Raw genomic sequence first — 17,455 nt, forward strand, 5'->3', positions numbered from 1 at the left:
GTAGCCCATAAAATAGGCATTTTTCTATTTGTTGAATTTCTGGTGCAGTCATTTAAAAATAAATTAATGTGGGAGCACTTCTTGCCTCCTATTTAGGAGACACTAAAGGCTACTGTGATATGGACATGATAACCAGTTAGCATGCTGGTTATGTCAGCACGCTAGCTTAATAGCGTTTCCACATCCATTCTCTGCTCTGACATGCCCTCTTCAAAAAATTAAAAAACAAATACTGTGTGCTTAGGTTGCAAATGGCAAACTAACGCAGAATGCTTTAGTGCGTCCCGTGTTAGGCCATTTTTCCTGCGTTAAGCGTGTGTTACCACTTAACACAGTTTAATAAAAGGGCCCTTAAGTTAATCGGATGCTAAAGAGAAACATCAGGCCATTCAATGAACATGGCATATTTTGTGTTAATTTTTCATTGACAGGAAGTCTGCTTCCAACGGGTGCTTAAGTATCCAATATATTTGTGTGTATGTGTTTGTCCCCTGACTACTTAAAATAATTATTTTAACTATTAACACTTCGGGTATGTTGTCATCTGAGCTGACAGCTAAAATCATCTTACAGTGAGGAACAATGGTCATTACCACCATCATTAAAAACCATGAATGATATGAAGACATCAGAGTTCATTCATTCCTTCATATATTTCCACTGTACAACTTAGGTTTATATGGGATGCTTCTCATGCTGCAGTAAAACAGCAACACAAATGCCTTTGTGTGCTACTCTGAGTGGACCTTTTACAAAGGCACGCTAGCGTTTTTAGCGAGTGCTAAAAATAAGCGTACGCTAACACTAGAGACACTCATATATTCCTATGGGTGTCTTCCATTTAGCATGTGCTAAAATCGCTATCGCACCTTTGTAAAAGACCCCATGAAAGAATTAAGGATATAACCCCTTTCCAACCAGGAAAAAATAAAAATCTTGCAGCTGGGTATATCAGCTGCAATTTCTATGGCATCTTACAAAGTGACCCAAAAAGAACACGTTGAGACTATTGGCTTATTTTGACAGCATTTTACTCTTGCCACTGACCTTTTAGAATGGTCTGCAAAGAAAACACGTTTTGTATTTCTTACATATATATTGTAAAAGAATGCTTACCTGCCAAATTTTTCAGTATTTCCAGTTTTTCCTTGTTGAATGACATGAATGAAGTCATAAGTTAGAATAAAAGGTCCTCTTTCCCTCTTAATTTTAAATTTAGACTTGAAGTTACCAAGAATATGTCCAAAATCTATATGGAAGAGCTAAAAAATACAACAAAAAATCCCCCCGTGAAATTAGTGTATGAAGCATGTATATCACCTCTAATTTATTTATTTACGGTTCATTTCTACCCCACATTTTCCCACAAATGCAGGCACAATGTGGCTTCCATGAATTACAAAAGTTAAAAGAGACAACATATGAATTTAGTAGTAGAATAAGGATAAAACGTTAGCAGCAATTAGGATGGCTAAACAGCAGAATTACTAATGGAATACACTTGCTCAAAAATACGTTTTCAGCAGCTTGAAAAGAAGGTGGTCAGCTTGCGATTTTAGGTACAGGGGAAGAGCGTTCCAAGTCTTCGGGCTGGAGTAGTGGAAAGTAGAGACAAAAAGAAGCTTGTATTTAACACCCCTGCAAGATGGGAAATGTAGTTGTAAAAAGGTGCGTGCTGTTGTGATGGCATTTCTAGGTGGGAGATCTATTAAAGAAATCATGTATTCCGGAACTAAGCCGTAGATTATTTTATTTTAATTTACTGAGAAAACATTCAATAGGAACAATTCCAGTGAAAGGTGATGAACCACCCTTGATCACTGCTGTCACATTACTAAAGTTAATTACTTCACAACTGACCAGAGTAGAATAACCCTCGAGTTTTCAAGTAATCATGCTCAAATTGTACTGTTCATGAAATTACAAAACTCGTTTCTAGGGGAAAGGGGATGGGATTTGATATACCACTTTTCAGTGGTTACACGCAAAGCAGTTTACATATTATATGCAGGTACTTATTTTGTACCTGGGGTAACAGAGGGTTAAGCGACTTGCCCATAGTCGCAAGGAGCTGCAGTGGGAATCAAACCTAGTTACGCTGAGCACTCTGCACATCATCTTTTGATGTAAAACATTCATTTTGGCTTCTTGGTTCTCACATTAACTGATTATGAGTATAAAGAAATTTGATCATATAACACCAGTACTAGTTGAACTGCACTGGTTACCATATCTGCGAGGACATTTAAAAATTTTGTGTTTGTTATTCAAAGCCTTCAGACTGAAGGTTCCTGTTATTTTGCTTTTCTTATCAACAGATAAGTTTCATCAAGACAGTTGTGATGTTCACAGAGAACTTCATTAGAACTCCCTTCTTTGTCTTTGGTTAAGCTAACTACCACCATGAAGTGGGCTTGATGTTATCTTGGCCTGTCTTTGTGGAATCAGTTGCCAGAGGACTTGAGGAAAATGGAAAAATATTTGCAGTTTTGTAAAGCCTCGAAATCTTGGCTTTATGTGGGTAATTTGGCTTAGAATTTTTTCAGTTTATCATAAGTGTTATGATAAACTGAAAAAATTCTATATTGTTAACTTTATTTTTTTTGTAATTAGGTTTTACCTTGTGCTTGATGTAATTTGTAGTACTGTAAGCTGATTTGGTGCCTTAGAGGCCCTTTTACTAAGCTGCGTAGGCACCTACGCACGCCCAACTTGCGCCCAGCCAGGGCAGTAATTTCATTTTTTATGCATGTCCACTAAGCGCGCTGAAAAATATATTTAAATTTTCCGGCATGTGGCGCTAACCGGGTGGTAATCAGCATTGCACGTGTGCTGACGATTACTGCCCAGTTAATGCGCCAGACCTTACTGCTAAGTCAATGGGTGGCGGTAAGGTCTCAGGCCCAAAGTGGACGAGCACCAATTTTCATTTTGTTGCACGTCTACTTTCGGGCCCCCCCCCCCCCCCAAAAAAAGAGGCCCTTTTTTACAGGTGCGCTGAAAAATGGATCTGCACTCATCCAAAACACGCACCTACACTAGCGCAGGCTATTTTTTTAGTGCACCTTAGTAAAAGGACCCCTTATAGTGTAAACGCGGTATATCAAATGAATAAATCAAATCAAAGCTGCATTTAAGTTTTCACAAAGTTCTATTAGGAATGCTCTAAACTGTGGAAAGCAAAGAACTTCATTACTTTCTTTTGTAATTTTTAGACATCCCCTGTCCCACCCCATGCATACCAAATAACTTTTATCCATATAATCCACCACAGTGAGGAGAACAGATACAAGTTATTTGTATAACCAGTATCAATTTTAAAAAAAGCCATTTGCAGTCAGAATTGTTGCCAGCTGCTTATGGCTTTTTGGAATACTGGGCTCTGTTTCTATTGCCTGTAGGCCGACTTATATAGTATCAAAAATGAAAACTCCTGCCAGAGTACGTAGACCTATTTTTAGCCTTATTAATGATCTCTGGGGGGGGGGGGGGGGGGGGGGGCTTGGCCTGGAACACTGAAATGGGCTGTGAATGATTGCTCTTGAGTGACCCAGTTTTCTGTCCTGTTTTATAATGCTGTTCCTTTCTCCTGCATGTTTTTGGTGCAACTGCAAACTGCTTAGACCCACTTGATTGGAATATGTGGTATAGTAAGTTTTTAACAAACCTCACCTGACCAGTCTTCCTGACCATGATGTTGTCATTATGCCTGTCACCAATCCCCAGTACATAGGTAGCTACACAGTAGCCAGCACAAGAATATGTAAACTCTTCAATTGCTCGATCAAGATCATCTCTAAAAACAAGCGAAGAGAGTTCAGTCAGGCATATTTAGAATCATAAAGCAGAATTTCAACATAGCACAGAGTAAGCAACAAGCCCACTGAAAAGCTCTGACGGGTAATTTTATTTATTTATTACATTTGTATCCCACATTATCCCACCTTTTTGCAGGCTCAATGTGGCTTACAATTCATCGTGGATACTGGAAATAGAAAAGAATGTACAATTGGTTTTACAGCAAGTTTTAGGTACATGATGGTGAAATACATAGTACTGGAAATAGAAAAGAGTATACAGTGAGCCAACAAGCTGTGGTTCTATTGGGGTTAAGAAGTGATAACATTTTATTTCCTCTGCAATTTTGTCTTTTGGCGATATTTTTCTCTGTATGTGTCAGGAAATTTAACTTCCTTTCCAATCAGGTCTCGGGCTTATTGGATAATCTACCATGCTGAGCAGCTGACTGACAGGGTCCAGTTGGGAACCCAGAATTCTGGGAGCCATACAGCTACCATAAAAGGAGATTTTTAAATAAAGGCTGTTTCTACTTCCACAAACTGTACATTGCTATTCATCTGTTGCACATAATTTCAGCATAACCATATCTAGACAGCTACTGTAAGCTGAAATAAAGCTTGGGCTACTTTAAAAAGTAGGAAAAATATCAAAACTCTATTATAGATTAGTATAGGACAGGGGCGTAGCTACGTGGGGCCACGGGGGCCCTAGCCCCCGCCGACCCTTTCGACCCCCCCCCCTCTTCCCGCCGCCGCTAACCATCCTCCGTCGTCAGGTACCTGTGCTGGCGGGGGTCCCCAACTCCCGCCAGCCGAAGTCCTCCTCAGCCGGTCTCTGGGCCGGCACTTTGCTGCAGCTGATGTGGAAGCCTAGGATTCTCTTCTGTGTGAGTCGGTGGTGGTGAGAAGGGGGGGGGGGGGGGGGGGGGTTCAAAGGGGAGGGGCGCCGGGATGTGTGTGTCAAAGGTGGTGGGGGGTCCACGGCGCTGGGGGGGAGGGGGCTAAAATGTGACCCCTCACCTCGGGCTCTGGCCCTCCCTCCCGCTGAAGTCTGGCTATGCCCCTGGTATAGGAATAAAACAGAAGGGGAAAGAATACTGCAGGAGTCACACAGATATAAACCAATTTAGGGCCCTGTTTACTAAGCTGTGCTAGAGGCGACTTAGTGCTTTTAGTGCATGCTAAGCATTAGCGTGCGCTGTGTAGGCACCCACAATATTCCTATGGGTGCCTACACAACGCGCGCTAATTATGTGCACACGCTAAAAATGCTAGCGCACCTTAGTAAACAGGGCACTTAAAGTCATAATGGAGGTAATTCACATAGCGTACCTTCCTCATAGCATTTGGGAAGGCAGGCAGATGTTTATGGAGATATCCTAAGATCCCTATTTCCTGATATCCTATATCACTCTATTCCCTCTTTCAACTTTATCTGGTGCCTAGTCATCTATGCCATCTTATTTAAAACATATATACCAGAAATTACAAATATGTTAATGTTTTATTAAACTTTTATGAATCGTCTTTAAAGTGTAAATCAATGTACATTAAAAAGATTTTTTTAAAAATCATGAATAAAAAAAAGAACACCAGTCTGATAGGAAAGGTCACATTCATAACAAGAACACACTCCTGACATTGCAATAAACAACAGTATACCAGACTGCCAAGTATTTCCTCGCCTCCAAGACAACCCCCAGAATCTAAGCATAGGCACGGGAACACAAATAAGTTTTTAGAACATTTTTAAAGTCTCTCAAAGATTGTTCTAGACTGATGTCGAAGGGCAAACTATTCCATAAAAATGGTGCCATAAAGTAGAAGGCACTTCTTCACGTGACTTCCTAGTAAGCCTGGCGAGGATTGGGAAGAACCAATCTAAAATCATTCAGAGAATGCAGATACCCCGGTAAGTCAGTATGAATCGCCTTAAAAGATAGCATAAGGATTTTGTACTAAATCCTAAAATGAATAGGGAGCCAGTGAAGTTTTTGATGTAAGGGGGTGATATGGTCTCTCTGACTGGCAGAGCAAAGGAGCCGTGCTGCAGTGTTCTGGAGCATTTGTAAACCAAATAAAACAGGGACACCTTCAGGGAGTACATATGTTCCCAGTGAGCCAACAAGCTGTGGTTCTATTGAGATTAAGAACCAGAAAATGTCTGGCAAGACAACCTGAAAACTTGTCAAGACAAGCTTGAAGAGGAGAAAAGTAAGAGTTCAAACTAGTGGTGTAATGGACAATTTAAAAATTATCAGCGCAAAAATAGGTGATAAGGCCAGAGGCCTATATGAGAGCAGCTAATGGACTAAGGTAAATATTAAAAAGAATCAGTGAAAGGATCAAACCGAGGAACCTCATAACCCTGATGTATGGACCTGAAAGGTACTGTTCTGAAGGAAAGAAGTATATCATTGGAGTACTGTACCCGTGAGAGCAATTAAAGATAGACACTGCAGCAGTAAGGTATGGTCAATGGCATCAAATGCTGCAGACAGATCTAAAGATACAGCCAGAGAAATAAGAGCTTCATCCAATTTCTGGTAAAGGTCACTTAATAATGAAGTTAAGACTGTTTCTGTATAAAATCCAATCTGAAAACTGGATTGGCGAGGGTGTAAAACAAGAGATGCTTCTAAGTGGGACTGCAATTGGTGAAAAACATGGCTTTCTATTAACTTTGATAGAAATAGCTGATTAGAAATAGGGTGATAACTAGCCGGGATGGACGGATCCAAGGATGGATTTTTCAAAATGGGTCGGACTTCTGCTCTTTTAAGAGAACTGGGCAAATACCCACTGGACAGGGAGTTGGAAATACATGTATGAACAACTGATAAAAGACCAAGGGAAGGAACCTTAAGCCAAGAAGATGGAAAGGGGTCTAAATAACAAAGTTGTGACATTTATTCCTATCAGGGTTTTCTTCAGGAGTTCATGAGTGAGCAAATTAAAAGAAGTCCACTGAAAACAGATATTCAAAGAGGGGGGAAACTATCTGAGATCGTTGAAGCAATTGGCAAAGACTGAGGCTAGGAAGAGGGAGGACCAGATACAGACGTACGAAGGGTCCTGACCTTATCTACAATATAGTTCTGTGTGGTTTAAAATTTTAACATATGATATAATAAAACAATAAAATAAAAATTCCCTACTATCTGATTCTGCAACCAAAGAAGAGAGAAATTATATTTACAAAAACAAAACATGCAAGTTAATAAACATTTTAGAACTAAATCAGTAATTGTTATTAACACAATAGCAGCAAATGGAATAGATAAACAGAGATAAATTAACTGTAGAAAAACACAAACATACTAAATCATGGAAAAATATTTTATTTATTTGTTATATTTGTACCCCACATTTTCCCACCTATTTGAAGGCTCAATGTGGCTTACATAGTACCGAAAAGGCGTTTGCCAATTCGGTTGATAGCAGATACAAAGTTATATTGTGGTCCGATGAGGTAGGTGTGGATCAGGCATCATGGGTCGAGGAAGTGAAGATTATAAATTGTCCAGTACGATCATTAGTTATGCTGTGTTGCTGGGTGTGGGGATTTATGTTGGGATCGGTAGGATAGGCCTTTTTGAAGAGGTGACTTTTGAGTGATTTCCTGAAGTTTAAGTGGTCACAGATTGTTCTCACAGCATTTGGGAGTCCGTTCCATAGTTGTGCGCTTATGTAGGAGAAGCTGGATGCGTAAGTTGTTTTGTATCTTTGTCCTTTACAGTTTGGATAATGTAGGTTTAGGTATGATTGTGATGATCTGATTCTGTTTCTGGCTGGTAGATCTATTAGGTCTGTCATGCATCCTGGGATTACGCCGTAGATAATTTTGTGGACCAAACTGCAGATTTTGAAGATGATCCGTTCTTTGATTGGGAGCCAGTGCAACCTTTCTCGTAGGGGTTTAGAACTTTTGAATCATGTTTACCATATATCAATCTGGCTGCTGTGTTTTGGGCGGTCTGGAGTTTTTTTTGTGAGTTGTACTTTACATCCCACGTAGATGTATTATTTTATTATCCATCATCCACTTGGGTACATTATTATCCCAAATAGCTATTTTCAGAGTTGAATTTTACTGCAAGAATTCTATGAAACCGGATTGTGTCAGCCACTTTACTAGAGCTAATGGACTAGACTGCCATCTTCCTCTATGCAAAACTTTATGTGAGCAAACTGCTGCCATTGCAAACAAACAAACAATACTATTTTAAATACTCCACTTTAAAAACACAAAGGGAAAAAACAATTGTAAGTGCTTTTAAAGAAATATAAAACAAACACAAAATAAATCAAAGACCTCTTGATTGTGATAGGTGAACTAAATTATTCGCTCTATGCACAGCTTTAACTGAGCAACCACTCTGGTAAGCTTACAAGACACATTATACTAATTAGACACTTAGCACAAGATATCAAGGCCACATGCATAATAATGTTGATAAAGACAAGCAACAGAAAAAACCTGGGTGCTTTTGGTAGGAAAAAAAAACAAATACCTGCTATGTCTCCAGCAAAACATACTGCTATAGAAAAATAAAAGTTACGAGCTGCAGAAAAATTATAAACCAATGAATTAAATAAACCCCAAAAGAAAGGTCTTTTAGTTATTCAAGGCCTGATGAAAACTTTATATCAACTTCCTCATAGACCAATCAGGACGATGAACACTCAGTTCTACATCTATGCAGATGATGTGCAGCTACTCATACCCATTGAACCTGACTTATTTACAGCCCTGATAAACCGATTACCTATCTAACATCAATTCAAGAATGGGCTAAACACACAAAAACACTTTGCCTGGAGCCAAGTAAAACCAAGCTTCTCTGGGCCCTTAACACAAGTAGACACACATCTGATACCAAAATCCCTTTTGGGAAGTACAAACTCCCTCTCAAATCACAAGTCAAGAACCTTGGAATACAGTTAGATTCAACATTTACCCTGATTCCCCGAAACCAAGTAACCTTCAAGGGCTGCTTCTACAATTTGCATCAACTATGCTGCCTCTCTTTACATTGAGAAGGCAAATCTTATCCCAGTTGTGCATGCCATGATAACATGAAAAATGGATTACTGTAATGCACTCTATACTGGTCTGACTATAAAGGGTCTGCACCAGCTCCAGTTGATTCAAAATACTCCAGCAAGACAAGCAAGTAATGTGACCACATCACACCATATTTGCAAAACCTTCACTGGCTACCAGTACAATACAGGGTTAAATTTAAAACTCTGTGTGATCTTCAAGGCCCTTAAAGGAAAAGGCCCGAGTACTGCTATAATTGTCTACTGCTTATGTTTGATTTATTTTTACTGTACACCACCTTGAGTGAATTCCTTCAAAAAGGCGGTAAAGAAATCCTAATAAATAAAACCAGTAGACAGGGCTGGCCCAAGAGTATTTGATTTCCTATGTCAACCTTCAAGATAGCCATGCACCACCATTCCTCAGGTAGATGAAAATCCACTTCTGTCCTACCCCTCTCCCACTAGATGGACTGCATCTCCCCCTCTCCTCTCTATTCCACCCTAACCTACCTCCTTCCCTCAGGTGGAAGGCATCTCTTTTTCCCAATCACCAATAGTGCTCAGCACCTTTATTTCCTGCTCTCCACTCTAGACTGAGACAGCATTTTCCCTTCCCCGGGCCCTGCCATGCCTGCTGCTGCCATACTGCCAACACACCTTCGCCCAGGCTCAGTACAGTGTGGGGCCTTATGCACAGACTCGTATTCAAATTCTGATACATTCCATGATTCTCTGATGCAGACTTCTTGTTAGAGGTGGGGCAGGATGCAGCAGTAGTTGCATGCAGCCCTTTGCCATGCTGAGTGTAGCTTTGAAGTGCTGCTCTCCTGACGCACGAATGCTGTACCTTTGCGCCCCCCCACCCCAAGAAAAATTCCGCTGCTCTAGTTGATGAAGCAGAAAAAGACCCATCAGCTCCTCCAGTCTAGCCAGTATGCCTAAGAATCTATCCAAAAAGCTAGCAACAAAGCATCACCATTAGCAAATCTCTCTAATTTGTTTCCAAGAGAATATATAATATTTTACGTTATCGATTACAACATTTATTCTGGATATCCCAGTACTTGATGTTGAAACAGAGCAGTGCACTGGAACACATACCACTACGTCATGGTTATATTTCTTCATTTTTTTGCAACTACAAATAGTCAGTGCTCATCCTATATCTTCTTAAACTTGTTACTGTCTTAGCTTCTACAACCTACTCTGGGAGGGCATGCCATGCACTCACCACCGTACCTGTGAAAACAAATATTTCCTGGGTTATTTGTTTAAATAAATTATTACTTACAATATTTATAATTGTAGAAGCGAGGTACAAAGTTAAAACCACATATCATGTATAGATTTTCAATGATTATAAAGTAACGCAAAGTTACGACTAGCTGTTCCATGTTTTCTTTTATTCTTTATTGCATGCTTTTAATATTTATCTTATTTTATACTTAGATTGTAATTTAGGCCCCCCATTGTGTCTGGACTTCAGTTTTGTTCCTTTTCATTTTTTTTTTTGTAAAATGTTTGGATATAGTTTTGATAATCGGTACGTCATAGTAAACAGGCTTCCTACATATAATACTGATGTACGCTTTCTTAAAATAATCTGACAAGGCTATTTTAATATAGACTTAGGACAACTAACCATGGACTATTGCTATTCCCTACTGCTATTGCAAAAATAAACAGACAAAGCTATCTCACACAATTCTATACTAAAACAATCCTGGAAGTTTGTTTCAAAGAAAAATAAAAGAAATCAAAAGAAATAATTTAAAATGCCACCACCACATCATTTGGATAACAAAAGCACTCAAAGTAAGATCTCTCAATCATTCTCAATTGTCCTAGGTTATTAAATTGCTTGCTTAACAAGAGCCACTTAATTTTAGATTTAATTGAAGAACATAACGTATTATCTTATCAGAAATTAGGATTCAAGAAGGAAAGTGGGTTACCCTTAAATCTTGTTATCCTCCAGGTTACTCTTATATCTCTCAATCCCACATGCAGAAAAAAAGCCAGAAAGGTAGCAAATGTCTTTAGAAATTCTTTAGAATTAATTTTGGTGGAAAGAAAATGTACAGATGGATGACAAATTTTGGTTGCATGGTTTCAAACGCTAGAATTATCTTGGATTCATTTGGTTCATAGAAGCCCTAAAACAGGTTTATTTTATTTTATTTATTTTTGTTACATTTGTACCCCACGCTTTCCCACTCATGGCAGGCTCAATGCGGCTTACATATACAGGTACTTATTTGTACCTGGGGCAATGGAGGAGCTGCCCATGCCTAACAAGGATACTTCTCATATATTAGATTATATTGTTTCTCTTCAACTACATATAAATAGATGAATTACATCAGGGCATTTTAACTTACTGTACCAACAACAGATAAAAACTGTTCAGACTTCTATGAGACTCTGAAGAGTATGGGTTTTATTCAATTAGTACAGGATACTAATTACAAGGGCAATTGTTTAGATTGGGTCCTTCTTTTAAATTTAATTATGCTAGCTTGTGTCCTATAATGTTTTAGCTATAAAGTTCTACTTCAGGTAGGCTGCACTATTTCCCACCCCCCATCTTTCTTTACTGTCAGCCACATGCAGGAATTTCTGGCTGGTCACAGGCTCTGATGGTGCCTCCCGTTACTAGGGCAACTCTGCTACCTGAGACTTTGGTTCAGGTTCTGAGATGAGGTTCTGAAATGATATAAAAACTTATAGGCCTTTGGCCATAATTTGAACTCTGAAGTTCCAGCAAGCTCCTGAGCTATTGGGACACACCATGTAGCAAAATGAGGAAGGAGCTAGGGTGCAAAAACCTCAAAAACAGGATACAGATGGCTCCTCAAGCCACGTGCAGGGTCTTGCTTAAGTGTGTGGTTAAGCAAGCTAAGGATGAGAACATGTTCTCAGGATAGAGCTACTCATTAGCATTAGCCAATCAGTGCTAATCATGACATAATCTAGATCCAATCAGGTGAGCTTACTGTAATATAACTGATAACCTGAGTAAACCTATAAAAGTTAGCGTACTTCATACTTCAAGTTAGAGAGGGGTCATGGCTCATTCTCTCTTCAGGGGAAACCAATATATTGCAGTAGAATTGGCAAATTACCCAATTGATTTCCCCTGAATACCCTTGAGTGGTAAGATATATCAACCAAGACTCAAACCCAGAAAGCACCTGTTTGCAGCTAGAATATTTCATTCCTGTAACCAATTGATTGTACATGCTACTTGTATATTGTTCGGTGTTTTTGGTAAGTAAATGAATTTATAATCTATAAAACTATACTATATCTCATTCTCTTTATTAATATCTGTTAATAATCCCTTGGTTTGGTTAAGGCGTAAGTGAACTATTCTATTCAGAGATGGAGTCAGTTTTGAGGTGTGGTCAGCCTTCTTGAGGTTCTCTCTGGTAAATGGAAAACCGAATGGCAATAACAGATTGAACCTGGGGAGAACATCCAACCCCCCATAAAATACAAAATGTAATTTACTGAGAAGAGGTATGGCAAGGACACCAACTGCAAGTCTCCAGCACATATGAAAGACCCAATTACAAGTCTCCAGCACATATGCAGCACCTATGATTGGTCCAGGGTAGAGGAGAGGTGGATGCTCACCACAGCCTATAAAACAATAATGCAAAGAAACTCGGAAAAACTAGGCATGCTTGGAAAGAGTTTCAGATCTGTCCAATGGCCTATTTTTTTCCCACAGGGGGTGCTCTCCCCCCTTCGTAGAAACTAATTATATCTAAGAATCTTTCTTTCATTCATTCTTTCTTCCTTTCTCTCTGTTCTGTGACCTTTGTATGAGGAATAAACTTTTCTTCCTCCTTTTTCTCTTCTTTATATAATTAGTCTGATTACTTATAATTACCAGAGGTACTGATGTTAGACTTTGTATGTTTGTTACAACTTGCGAAACTGATGTCTGATGCTGTGCTGGTGAGAAATAAAAGACTTTTAATTCTCTGATTCCTGTCCAATTTTTCTATAATATTTTATAATATTTTGTAAGACGTTTAGAGAATAGCAACCAAATGCGCAGCCTAGTACACTTGTCCATCAGTTCAGATTCTGGCTCAGTCATGGGCAGAACATTCCTTACTGTTATTTCCTCTTTTAGGTATAAAAGATTCATATGAGAACTGAGCATTAGAGAAGACAATCTGGTGTTCTAATAAATAATCATATTCATGGTTTATGAAGCAGTTAAGGTTATTAAAACACCAGGTTCAACAATTAAGCTGAAGATGGTAGAAATCTAACAGGCTTGATGATTTAAGAAAGATATAAAGAATTTGCCAGATCTTGGATAGGCAAAATCATCAGCAAAAACATATTACTGCAAATTGAATAAATCTTTAAATCTCTCAAAGGAATTGATGCTAAAAGATCTTCCATGTCAAAAATGAGATACCTTTTAAGAGGATACATCTGATTTTACTTGTGAAGACTTGTTTTGAGACTTTACTATAGACCACGGATGCTCAAACTCAGTGACTGAGGGCTGCAACCCAGTCAGGTTTACAGGTTTTCCCAAATATGCATTAGATTATTTGCATGCACTGTCTCCATTGTATGCAAATAGATCTCATGTATATTCATTGTGGACATCCTGAAAACTTAACTAGGATACGGCCCTTGAGGACTGAGTTTGGACACCCCTACTTTAGATATATTAGAGTAGTTTTTTAGGTCTCTAAACAACCAGTCTTAAATTGGAAACAGTACTTGATCAGTACCCTATGCAGTTCCCTTAAGAGGCATTATTTCTCCCCCCCCCCCCCAAAAAAAACAACAACAAAAAAAAAAACAACCTGTAACTTGGCAACCCATTTTATAATTGTAAACAAGACAAGTCATTTGGAAAATCTCTGACAAAGGGGATTGCAATAGTCAATTCATAATAAAACCATATGATACATTAAAGGAACAAAATCTTGGGCCCTTTTACTAAACTATGTAAAAAGTGGCCTTAGTGCATACTTATGCAGGCTATTCCCCTGCGCCAAGGCCAATTTAACTGCATGGGAAAAATGGATGATTTTCTATTTTTTGAATGGCCACGCACTAATTTTTCCAATCAGCACAGTAGATGCCTACTTTCTGCCCTCTGACCCGACTCCAGTGCTAAAAAAATAGAATCTATTTTCTAGTACTGTTATGATTGGGGTCAGAACCCCTCTCAAACTTACCTCTTTCCTGGGGGTCAGCTTCTTAGCTGGCTTCTGTTTCTTTTCTCTGTCCTTTCTGAGCTGGCTCTGTCTCTCTGTGCTGGCAGCTTCCAGCAGCATGGGGTTAATTGTTTTACTTTACTACAGCTGTGTGGGTGGACTGAGTTAGCTCTACCTCTCTTTGGGTGTACTGGCTTCAAGTGCTTCACGGTGTTGCATTGGTGTGGGTTGGGCCTCTCTGGGTCATTGTGCTTTTGCCTAGGTCTAGGGAGTGTGACATCATCAGGGAGGGCCTTAATAAGGAAGTGGTGTTGTTTCCTTCAGAGCCTTTGCAACGGTTGTGTTTGCTTTAGGTAGGGTGGTGCAGTGTGCACTTCTGACTTTGTGTCTAGTTTCCCTGCTTGCTTTTGCTAAGGGCCAGGTTAGTGTTAGTGCAGTGTGCACTGGTGACTGTGTGTTTAGCTTTCCTGCTTTTCTCTTATGGTTCCTCTGCTGTTCCCTCTTGGTTTTGGAGGCATTGCTGTGTGTAGGGCTTTGGAAGCTCTGTTGCTGATAGAAGTACTTCAGGGTTTGGTGTTGTTAGGAACACTGCAGAGTTTGCTGTTAGAAGTACTTCTGGTGTTTGTGCTGTTAGGAGCATTGCAGTCTTTGCTGTTGGTGTTTGGTGATTTAGAATCACTTTTGGCTTATGTGTTAGCTTCCCTGCTTTTTCCTTGTGGCTCCCCTGTCTTCCCTTTTAGTGCTAGGAGCTCTTCTGGTTGCTTGCCAGAGTAGTGCTTAGGAAGCTCCTTGTTAGTTTTGTATCTAGCTTGCTAGAGCAGTGCTTAGGTAGCTTGTTAGTTTTGTGTTTAGCTTGTTAGTGTAGAGCTCTGCTTGTAGCTTGGTGCTTAGTAGCACCTGTGTTAGCTTTGTGTTTAGTTCCCTGCTCTGTTAGTTTAGGGCTTAGGAAGTCCCTTTCTTGAGCAGGGCTTAGGAGCTCCTGTTTAGTACAGGGCTTAGGAAGTCCTTTTGTCAGTTTACTGTTAGGAACACTCCTGCTGGTTTAGGGCTTGGGAGCACGTAGATCAGTTTAGGTTTAGGAGTACTTCTGTTTCCAGTCCTGGTCCCTGTGTCATCCGGTATCCAGTAAGTCCTGCCGGCTACTCGAACCCAGGAGCTCAACTCCTGGGGGGCTTAGTAGCTAAGTGCAGGTGAAGCTGTGTGGACCAGTCCGGTGTTCCAGTCCTGTGTCCTCCGGTCTGGGGAATTGCAGTCCAGTGTTCCAGTCCTGTGTCCTCCAGTCCAGGGGATTCCAGTCAATGTGTTCCGGTTCACTGGGCAGTGCCTGCAGTCCCTGCCGGTGTGCTTGCCCAGTGTTGGTTGGTGGGTTTTGCCTGCTGCTGTCGCTCCTCGGCAGCAGCCCGAGGGCTCATGTTTGCTCCAGAGCCCGGCCCCGCGGGCTCTGAACCTGAAAACCTGACAAGTACATGGGAAGTGTGCACTGATCACAAAATCATCGTCGGCCACGTTCCACGATAAGGCAAAATTAGTACGCCCCCACAGTAAGGTCTTTTTTTTGCTGCGGTAAAGCACGTGTTAGTACTTACTACAGTTCTTTTTAAACAGGGTCAATGTTGCAATTGACATAAGGCAATCCCCCACACACACACAAGTGCTGTTTGATGATTATTTTGAATACAACACTGAAAAATTTGACCAATATTTCTTAGCAACATTTCTCTCTTCTTAATTTGCTATTCAATCTTTGCATATTATCAAATTTAGCAGAAAAATGTAAAGCTAATTCCTGAATAGAATTGTCCAGAAGTTTAAGAGTTTCCAATACAGAACATAATGTAGATGCTGCTGGTTTCTTCAGCAAACATCACAGAACAATGGAGAAAGTTTGATCCTGAGATCCATGAGGGGGACCAATCAATCACTCCGCCTACTTGTGGTGTTTCCTTTTCAAGTGGGGAAGACAACGCAAAATGGGCCCCTTCCACAGCAGATGCTCCAATACAGCCCCCTTTGGTGTTGGGCAGTCCTCTGACCCAGCTGTTGGCTTCCCTTCTGGGTTGTGGCAGTACAGCAACCAAAACGGGGTTGAAAGACACTCCCCTTACAAACTAAGACCCACAGAATTTCCTGGGCCGCCCAAAGCTATCAGCTCTTCTATCCATAGCCGAGTAGCAGAAAATTTCAGGGTTGATTAGACCATCTTGGGAGGCTCACTGGACCAGAAAGGTAGGTAATACAGCTTAATCATTCTCTTCCCTATCCTGACCTCAAAACATTGGATTAATTGCAAATACCTCATCACATCTTCAACACCATCTTCTTTCCTATTTGTGTCTTATTTATAAAATTACCCCTCCCCCTAAAAGCATAGCTGTAATTTTTTTTAGTGCTAAAACTTAGCCATCAAGACTACTCAAGCTTTCTTAGATGCTTCTCAAGCTGTATGTCCCATAAGATGTGTCAACTCTGTTGTAGACATTCATTTGTATTTATAAAAAGAAAATATTTTTCCTTATTTTTATATATCATTTTCAAAGACCTTGCACAAAACCGACTGCAAGACTGAACTCTCAGGCAGCCACTCATTTTCTATCTTTCTTTCTTCAGAGTGAATTATATTTACCACTAACCTCTATCATTTAGCTCTCAACCAGCTTCTAATCCAGTCCACCAATTTAGATTCTACACCTAGACTGCTCTATTTATAAGCCACTAATGCAGGACAATTACCAAATGCATTGCTGAAAACCAAGCAAACCACATCTAGTGCTCACCCTGATCTAATTTTCTGGGCACACAATTAATTGATCATATTAAATATCTGTATGAATATAAATTCTTCTCAAATGCTTGTTTTTCTCTTTTTATAAATGAAATTATCTGCATGCACAGAAACATAGAAGAAAATGTTATGAGATTTCATGTTATGAGAAAGAAAAAGATAATATTTACCCCAGATTGTATTCTTTAAGCCAGTTTAAAAGAGCATCTTTGTTGAAGGCCGCGGCGGCAGCAACATTACTGCTATTTAATTGAATGTCTGCAATGGTTTCTGCAGCTGAGACTACCTCAATAAGGCCTGAGCGGTCTCCGGTCGCTAAGCAACCATAAGGCACGATTCTGAAAGGAAAAAAAAGGGTATACATTAAGTCATACTTCCTAATCTGCAGTCCATGATTCTTAGTTGCAATCTCATGAAATCTTAAAATCTGTCAAATCGACATTCAGCCAGCAGTGTTTTTTTTTTTAAATGCTGACAGTTGCCAGCTAATTTATCCCTGGATATTCAGTGCCGGGCGATGTGTGGACAACAGAACTTAACATCTGGGGTTAATCTGTCCTGCAATGCCCATTGAAGCTTATATGTGTCCCAGTTGATATTCAGCCGGGGCCCCCATAAAACAGTTA

General features: G+C 39.9%; 1 protein-coding gene across 4 annotated transcripts in view; it reads right to left on the reverse strand.

Annotated features, from left to right (window-relative positions):
* Positions 1-17,455, reverse strand: part of PIK3CB (phosphatidylinositol-4,5-bisphosphate 3-kinase catalytic subunit beta) — a 352,397-nt gene that overhangs the window by 19,509 nt on the left and 315,433 nt on the right. For all 4 annotated transcript variants that reach the window (XM_030217213.1, XM_030217212.1, XM_030217211.1 and 1 more), the window contains 3 exons: positions 17,000-17,167; positions 3,673-3,796; positions 1,117-1,262 (listed from right to left, as the gene is read on the reverse strand). In XM_030217213.1, the coding sequence (XP_030073073.1) occupies positions 1,117-1,262; positions 3,673-3,796; positions 17,000-17,167 (438 nt within the window). The remainder of the gene's footprint in view (positions 1-1,116; positions 1,263-3,672; positions 3,797-16,999; positions 17,168-17,455) is intronic.

The sequence above is a fragment of the Microcaecilia unicolor genome, chromosome 10 (genome assembly GCF_901765095.1).
Source record: "Microcaecilia unicolor chromosome 10, aMicUni1.1, whole genome shotgun sequence".
NCBI lineage: Eukaryota > Metazoa > Chordata > Amphibia > Gymnophiona > Siphonopidae > Microcaecilia > Microcaecilia unicolor.